The following is a 9275-nucleotide window of genomic DNA, read 5'->3' on the forward strand; positions in this document are numbered from 1 at the left end:
TGTACCAACAAAGTTAAGCAGTACTATGGATTGAACGCGCAAATTTATCAACAACACGTCCTTAAAAATAGAATTCAATATATTTTCAAATTCCCGCTATATACAAATTTCTATCGTTTGGCATCCTTTTTTTTTTTAGAGATAGGTAATACGCTATCCGCTTCGTTTATTTCATTTAGAAATAAATTTAGCCGGAAATGTGAATCAACTAGGATTCGAACTTGGGTCTCGATATCAACCACCAAACTTTTTGCCACTTGCTCTAGGGACGGCGGGTTAGACTTTTGGTTGTAAGCTAGCACTACTCTTCCGCAAATATTACAAATCGTGAAAATGACGGCCAGAATAAAAATTCCCAGCCACAGGAATTAAACACAATTTGCTACCAACCAAATCAACTTAGCATTTTTCCTTGACTCAAATGATCAGATAAAACATCGTAAACAAAAAACCAAATACGTACCACCACAATAAGAGAGAGAGAGAGAGAGAGAGAGAGAGAGAGAGGCGCAATTATTGCACCCGGTTTCATGCCTCCAAAGAAACACATCTAAGGCAACCACAAATTAAGAAAGAAACAAATGTACTTCTCCCTATTTTCTTAGCTTAGCTTAGCTTAGCCGCTTCCACCGAGCACTCCCTTGAGCTTCTTCACCTCCGCGTCGTCGAGGAAAGTCACCTTCTCCACCACCGCCGATGGCAGGCTGTTCGCGAAGAGCGCAAATGACGTGATCTGCAGCCCCGGGCTGGGGCTGCTTAAGCTCACGAAGGCCACCGCCGTCTTTCTGCCCGCGTTTATCTACATTGAACATAAAATATTAAAATACTGTTCTCTCTCTCTCTCTCTCTCTCTTATATTGTAGTTGAAGCTTTTAGAGTAATGAGCTGTTTGGTTCCTCAAAAAAAATATCAAAAAGAAAAAATTTCTAAGATAAAGTTTTATATGAAAAATATTTTTTCAGTTTTTCGCCTGTTTGACTTTTAAAAATATTATTATTTTGAACCAAACAGGCAGAAAATGAAAGAAAAAAAACTTCATAGAAAAGTTTTTTCCCCTGAAAAACTTGTTTTCATACTTTTCTGAGAAACAAAACAACTCCTAATCGGTTGTTTCCCAACCTGGAAGTGGAGCTGCCCCTGCGGGAACACCATCATGTCGCCCTTCTTTAGGTATTTGTAGTACACGCCGTTCGCCGAGGAGATGAAGCCTGCCAGGATGTAGCCATGCACGACATAGAGGAGCTCCGACCCGGCCGGGTGGGTGTGGAGAGGGACCACACCGCCCACAGCTATGTCGAGACGGCCCGCGGAGATGCCCAACCTGTTTGAATGTAAAATATTAAAACACCATTACTTGCCTACAAACAAAATCAAGCATCTAAATCAAAAAAATAAAATAAGAAAACGTAAAATCGTACAGAACTTACACGAATTGACCACTTTGATTTGACTATATATCCGGCCAGCCTTTCAAAATTTTAATTTTACTATATAAACTTTCAGTTTATTTGATTTGAGCCGGTCGACGATGCTTTAACTTAAAAGTGCAAATTTGTTAGTATAGTCCTTTATATAATTCTTACAACTATAAATATATTAAAGTAAGTAATTAGTTGAAATTTTGATGTCAAATTATTATTAATTGATTCAAATCAAACAAATTAAAAGGTTGGACAATAAAATCAAAATTTTAAAAGTTTGGATATATAATACCTTTCATTTTGTTTGATTTGAGTTAGTCGACGACGCTTTGACTTAAAAGGTTGAATATGTCATCTATCTTTACAAGCTTGTTAGTACATAATTCTCACAGCTATAAAGAACTCCGTTGGATTGGGAACTAGAGGAGGGATAAGAGCCTTATCCCCCAATTGTACCCAAACAAAAATTTTTGGATGAGAACTAATAGTTCCCGCCCAAAGCGTCCCACCCAAAGCCTGGGTGGGAACAAGTGGGAACAAGCTTGTTCCCACCCATCCCTGGCGCGCGTGAGAGAGAGAGTTTTGTTTTAAAATAGAATTTAAAAAATAAAAATTATAATTTATAATTTAAAAATTAAAATTTAAAAATTTAAAAATAAAAATTAAAAATTTAAATTTTAAATTTGATATTTTAATTTTTTAAATTTTAAATTTGATATTTTTTATTTTTCAAATTTAAATTTGATCTTAAATTTAAAATTTAAAATTTAAAATTTAAAATTTTTAAATTTGAAGATTTAAAAATTTAATTTTAATGTCAAATTTTAAAATTTAAAAGTTAAAAATTTAAATTTAAAATTATAAATGTAAAATTTAAAAATTTAAATTCAAATATAATGAGAGGGGTAATATAATTATTTTCTATTTATAACTATCCATTATTCTTCTTATTCCATTTAATCTATACAAATATTATTTTTCTTATTCCCGAAACCACCTAATTTTTATCCAAACATAAAATTGATTTAGTTCTCGTTTATGCCTGAACTTGTACCTATCACTGGAATAAGCCGTTCTTACTTATAGCCGAACCAAACGAAGCCAAGATGTATATCAATACACAATTTATAAGGTGTATATCATGTAAACATCTAAATATTAAGACACTGTTCTCACCCGTTGATGCCAGGGAACTGGTCAACGAATGCCAGGGTGACGGCGGCCTTGATGATGTTCGAGGTGTTTCCTGCCACGCCGAGGCCGGTGAAGACAAAGTCGTCGACGGTAACACTCGAGACCTTCTTGCAGGCGAAGCCCGCGGGCGTCTCGATGCCCTTGAGGTCCGCCACGCAGAAGTCGCTGGCGCAGGAGGAGGAGGGGAGGAGGAGGAGGGAGAGGAGGGAGAGGAGGAGAGGAAGCATGGTGAAATCTATGTCAGATTTATAAACTGTGCAATTGTAATTTTGAGTGCTATGTTATAGTGTGGTTTTGGGGGTTTATGTAGAATTGGCACTAGTTGCATGGTTTAGGAGATGATTGGGTTGCTTCCGTGCATGTAACTAAGGTTTCACGTGCATGAGTAGGGTAGGATTTTGGTAGGGGATGAAACGGACACGTAGTGCTTAGCTTGTGGAGCCTGGAAAATCACGTGAAAGCTGTAGCAGCATCTTTCCAAGCTATCAGAATGCCTTGGATCCTCTAAAAGTTTCCCTGTATATTGATATTATTATATAAGTCAAAATATGAATGGATACTCCATAGTAGTTAACTATAACAAAAATGATCTATAGCGACACTTTTAAATATAGGTACATGTCAAAAAAGTGCTGCTAGCTAAAATTACCGACACTTTTAAAAAGTGTTGCTATATATGGAATCGCTAGATATATAGTGACAGTTAAAGAGTGTCACTATAACCTAAAAAAGTGCTACTAATTTACCAACACTTATTTAAGCATTTAGCAACCGCCAAAACTCTATCTCGTTGGCTGCGGTGGCGGAGGAGAACGACAAGAAAGGCTCTTCGTCTAGAATTTCAGTAGATTGAGTGAAGAGAGAAGAGAAGATAGTAATTGATTTTTTTTTTTTTCTTTTTTGTTTATAATCGGGCCAAATGGACTGGGTATGGTGGGTTGAGTAGAGTAATCTTTTATTTTTGGTTGGATTGAGCTTTATATTTAGACATTAGTAGATGTTTTTTTAAGTTTTAGTATAAATGGGACACTTACTCAAAAGTGTTCCAAATATGTGTCCCTATAACATAATTCTGTTGTAGTGGTTAAAAAAAATTCCACCATAATTAAGCAATATCTGTTAAGCTAATGTTTATCAAAATGATGTGTCTTACTAGCTAAGACTCATTCTCGGTCACCATTGAGTTATATATATATATATATATATATATATATATATATATATATATATATATATATATATAACACCGTTCCTGAAATTGATGGTTGAAGCCATTTAATCACTTAATAAATGTTCGTTTTGAAATAAGTGCGTCCCTTCGTTTTTCTATTAATTGTCTTTTCGTTTTCTTAAAACGAGTTATGATAGTCTAGAATTGTGTGTCTTTTAGTATTTCTAAAAGTGTCTTTTAGTTTCTCTATGAAATTAAAGAGTGCATTACTGTGTAGAGAAAATGAAGAGTCATTTGAGAGCCTATAAATATGTAATAATTTTATAATCAAAAGCAAGTCAAGTTGAGTAGAAATTTCTACTTTTATTTGACAAAAAGGATTTCTTCTTGCTCCTATCTCCTAGGTGGATTCCTCATGAGAGAAGAGTGTTGCTTAACCATTGTGTTGGTGGATTCCGCATAGTGGTGAGTGTGCTCGAGTTCGACGTGGTGGATTCTACGACGGGTCGAGTATTTATCGTCTTGTATTTGTCCTATCTCCGTGTCCCCTCTAAATTTCGGTGTCAGATTGGCATCAGAGCCCTAGGTTCAAAATGGCTAACAACCGAAGGTGTGGTCCGCGCGTGGAGGATCCCGCAACGCGTGAGCTAGATTTACAAGATGTCGAGAGGGAAGATGACTTGCGGAGACAAGTGCGACTTCCTGAGGAGTGACTTACTCGCTTTGAAGTTTTGGAACATGGCGACTCTCGTCATGGTTCAGAGCAAGAAGACGAGGAGAATATTAATCCATTTCATAATGCTCGTAGACGGGCTCCTAGTGAGGAAGGTTCTCTACATCGACAACCTCGGAGGAACAATGAGTTTCGCCGGGACCTCGGCATCAAAGTTAATATTCCTGAGTTCGAAGAAAGGATGCAACATGATGAGTTCATTGATTGGCTTCACACTGTGGAGCGGATCTTTGAATATGAAGATGTACCCGAGCACTACAAAGTAAAGCTTGTGGCCATCGAGCTTACAAAGCATGCATCTATTTGGTAGGAGCAACTCAAAGTTCGACGAGCTCGCGAAGGAAAATAAAAAATACAAACTTGAGAGAAAATGAAGAAAGAACTCAAGAAGAAGTTTTTACCAGAGCACTATATGCAAGATGCTTTTCTCAAGTTTTACCGCTTGAAACAAGAGAATCGCTCTGTTGAGGAGTACTCGGAGGAGTTTGATCATCTTATGATGCGGTGCGGCATTTACGAACCGGAGGAGTAAACCATCGCTCGTTACCTTGGTGGGCTTCGTCGTGAGATTTTCGACATCGTTGACCTTCAACCTTATTGGACATACAACGACGTCTACAAGCATGCGATTAAAGCGGAGAGACAACTCAAGGGAAAGGAGGTGCGTCGAGCATCAAGTGCCAGTGGTAATTGATCCATAGCCTGTGAGAACACTTCCAACCGGGGGAGTGCTTCTCAAACTTCTAGTCCATATCCCAAAAGTCTCATCCGAAGCAAAATGCGGTGAGTACTTCTAATCATCCTAGTTCTTCCAATTCCAACCCGCGACGGTGCTACAAATGTCAAGGCCTTGGACACATTGCCTCCGAATGCCCGAATAGAAGAATTGTTACTCTGTTGGACGAGATACCTGATGAAGAGGAATGTCTTGAAACTACATCACCCGTGTATGATGAAGAAGTGGAAAGGGAAGATGAAGTCACTTATGGTGACGGAGGAGAGGCTCTTGTCATTCGGCGAGCCTTAAGCGCTACACCTGTCAAGGAAGATGATTGGCTTCGCAACAATATTTTTCACACACGGTGCACTTCCCATGGCAAGGTATGCAATGTTATTATAGATGGGGGTAGTTGTGAAAATGTAGTTTCTACTACTATGGTAGAGAAGCTACAGCTTCCTATGGAGAAACATCCCCAACCATATAAACTCTCTTGGCTTAAGAAAGGAAATGATCTGAAAGTGGAGAAAAGATGCTTAGTTGGATTCTCTATTGGTAAAAATTATAAGGATGAGGTATGGTGTGATGTCATCCCCATGGATGCATGTCACCTACTTCTTGGACGTCCTTGGCAGTTTGATAGAAAAGTCATACATGATGGCTTTAAGAATACCTATACCTTTATCAAGGATGGCATTAAAGTCACACTAGGTCCTTCCAAACCTGAGCATTTATCTAAATTTTCTATAGAAAAGGATAAAAGCATATGTTCTAAATCATTATTTTTTAAGGAGTTGTCAAAATCCTCTGAGGCCTATGCTTTACTCCTTGTAGAGGAAAATAAAATAGAGAATACGATACCTCCTATCATCGTACCCCTTATTCATGAGTTTAAAGATGTAATTCCGAAAGAGATTCCACCTGGTCTTCCACCTATGCGGGAGATCCAACATTGCATTGATCTTGTGCTGGGCGCCACTATCCCCAATAAGGCAGCATATCGAATGAGTCCGAAGGAGAATGCAGAGCTACAACGACAAGTTGAAGAGCTTATTCGAAAGGACTTGGTGCGTGAAAGTATGAGCCCCTGTGTAGTGCCGACGTTACTAGTGCCAAAGAAAGATAGATCTTGGTGCATGTGTGTGGATAGTAGAGTTGTCAACAAAATCACTATTAAGTACTGTTTTTCTATTCCACGTCTCGACGATCTTCTTGACCAACTTCATGGTGCCTCAGTCTGTTCCAAAATTGATCTAAGTAGTGGCTACCATCAAATCCGTATGTGCCCCGGTGATGAATGGAAAACGGTTTTCAAGACGCGTGACGGTCTCTATGAGTGGATGGTCATGCCATTCGGCCTTTCAAATGCTCCAAGCACTTTTACGCGGCTCATGAATCATGTATTCAAACCCTTTATTGGAAAGTTTCTTGTTGTTTACTTTGACGATATTTTGATCTACAGTAAAAGCATTGAGGAGCATATAACACATCTTCGGCAAGTATTCCAAATTCTACGGGAGCAAAAGCTATACGCCAATTTAAAAAAATGCAACTTTGTGACAAATAGCCTAGTCTTTTTGGGCTATGTTGTCTCAGCCGAAGGTATCAAGATGGATCCAGCAAAGGTTGAGGCCATTGTTATGTGGCCTGAACCTACTTCACTTCAGGACATTCGAAGCTTTCATGGCCTTGCTTCTTTCTACCGGCACTTCATCAAAGGGTTTGGCACTATCATTACTCCCATCACTGATTGCTTGAAAGGAGGATCTTTCAAATGGACGAATAATGCAAAGAAGAGTTTTGAGCTTCTCAAAACAAGGATGATAGAAGCTCCCCTCCTTACACTCCCCGACTTTGACAAAGTGTTCGAAGTGGAGTGCGATGCCTCAAATGTGGGAATCGGTGCGGTACTTAGCCAAGAAGGTAAACCTCTTGCTTTCTTCAGTGAAAAGTTGAATAATTCCCAACAAAATTATTCTACCTATAACAAAGAGTTTTATGCTATCGTTCGAGCTTTGGAGCATTGGCGCCACTATCTTATTTCTATGGAGTTTGTTCTCTTTTCTGATCATGAGGGCTTAAAGTATATTCATGGCCAACACAAACTCAATAGAAGGCATGCTAAATGGGTAGAATTTTTACAAGCTTATACTTTTCATATTAAACATAAGGCGGGTAAGCAAAACAAAGTGGCAGATGTCTTGAGCCGAAGACATACTTTACTTTCAACCATGCAAGTGCAAGTTCTAGGCTTCGAGGTGTTCAAGGAGCTCTACGAGGATGATTCATATTTTGGCAAGGTATGGAAAGATTGTTCTAGTGGATCTCACAACAAATTTATTCTGCACGATGACTATCTTTTCAAAGGCAACCTTTCATATATTCCTAAATGTTCTCTACGTTATTTCATTATTAAAAAAGCCCATGAGGGAGGACTTAGCGGTCACTTTGGAAGAGACAAGACGGTAGCTCTGTTACAAGAGTATTTTTATTGGCCACACCTTTATAAAGATGTTTCTAACTATATTGCAAGATGCAAAACTTGTCATATTGCTAAGAGCCATGTTCAAAATACTGGCCTCTACACTCCATTGCCAGTTCCTAATGCGCCATGGGAGGATGTGAGTCTTGACTTCGTTTTGGGTCTACCGCGGACTCAACGGCACAAGGACTCTATCATGGGGGTCGTTGATCGGTTCTCCAAAATGGCACATTTTGTTCCATGTATGAAGACGATGGATGCTACTCACATCGCTGACCTCTACTTCCGGGAGATCGTTAAGCACCATGGCATTCCAAAGACGATATCGCACTTCTAACCGAGATCCAAAATTTGTTAGTTATTTTTGGCGTACTTTATGGAGAAAGTTGGGCACTACCCTCCAATTTAGCTCTTCTCATCATCCCCAAACCGATGGTCAAACGGAGGCTGTCAACCGAAGTTTCGGTAATCTTTTACGAAGTTTGGTAGGCAAGAATATTCGGCAATGGGATCTAGTTTTGCCGTAAGCTGAATTTGCCTACAACCCGGTCATCTAGTCAAACAACCGGTGCAAGTCCATTCCAAGTAGTTTATGGTCGCAATCCCATTAGCCCGCTTGACCTCTCTCCCCTCTCTACTACTCATTCTTTTAGTAGTGACGCTGATGAACAAGCCAAGCACATTAAGCAACTGCATGAGCAAGTTCGAGCTCGCATCATTAAGCACAATGAGAAGTATCAAAAGGCGGCCAACAAACATCGCAAACCGGCGGCCTTCAAAGAAAGAGATCTAGTGTGGGTGCATCTTCGTAAAGAGCGCTTTTCACAAGGCCGACATGGCAAGCTTAAACCGAGAGCAGATGGACCATTCAAAGTGCTTAAGAGGATTGGAGAGAATGCCTATAAGATTGAGTTGCCCGGTGACTACAATGTTTCGGCGACTTTCAATGTTGCAGATCTTTTACCGTATTATGAAGACGACCCACATGTTGAACTTGAGGACAAGTTTTTTTCAACTGGGGGAGAATGACACCGTTCCTGAAATTGATGGATGAAGTCATTAATCACTTAATAAATGTTCGTTTTGAAATAAGTGTGTCCCTTCGTTTTTCTATAATTGTCTTTTCGTTTTCTTAAAACGAGTTATGATAGTCTAGAATTGTGTGTCTTTAGTATTCCTAAAAGTGTCTTTTAGTTTCTCTATGAAATTAAAGAGTGCATTAATGTGTAGAGAAGATGAAGGGTCATTTGAGAGCCTATAAATATGTAATGATTTTATAATGAAAAGTAAGTCAAGTTGAGTTGAAGTTTCTACTTTTATTTGAGAAGAAGGATTTCTTCTTACTCCTATCTCTTAGGTGGATTCCTTATGAGAGAAGAGTGTGCTCGAGTTCGACGTGGTGGATTCTACGGCGGGTCGAGTATTTATCGTCTTATATTTGTCCTATCTTTGTGTCCCCTCTAAGTTCCGGTGTCAATATATATATATATATATATATATATATATATATATATATATATATATATATATATATATATATATATATATATATTTAT

The 9275-nt window shown here is 38.7% G+C and overlaps 2 protein-coding genes across 3 annotated transcripts in view; both read right to left on the bottom strand.

Annotated features, from left to right (window-relative positions):
* LOC109712233 (germin-like protein 8-14) overlaps positions 379–9275 on the bottom strand; it is a 25330-nt gene continuing 16433 nt past the window's right edge. Inside the window, exon 4 of one of the 2 annotated variants that reach the window (XM_020235693.1) lies at positions 379–583. The gene's annotated coding sequence lies outside the window, so the exon portion shown is untranslated. Of the gene's footprint in view, positions 658–9275 lie in introns of both variants that reach the window. The other variant, XM_020235692.1, reaches the window with a different exon arrangement.
* Positions 611–3059, bottom strand: LOC109712236 (germin-like protein 8-14). Its single transcript, XM_020235694.1, has 3 exons — positions 2598–3059; positions 1120–1321; positions 611–799 (listed from the first exon to the last, which is right to left on the bottom strand). The coding sequence occupies exons 1-3, from the start codon at positions 2840–2842 to the stop codon at positions 617–619; spliced, it is 630 nt and encodes a 209-aa protein (XP_020091283.1). The 5' UTR covers positions 2843–3059; the 3' UTR covers positions 611–616.

The sequence above is a fragment of the Ananas comosus genome, linkage group 6 (genome assembly GCF_001540865.1).
Source record: "Ananas comosus cultivar F153 linkage group 6, ASM154086v1, whole genome shotgun sequence".
In the NCBI taxonomy this organism is placed as follows: domain Eukaryota; kingdom Viridiplantae; phylum Streptophyta; class Magnoliopsida; order Poales; family Bromeliaceae; genus Ananas; species Ananas comosus.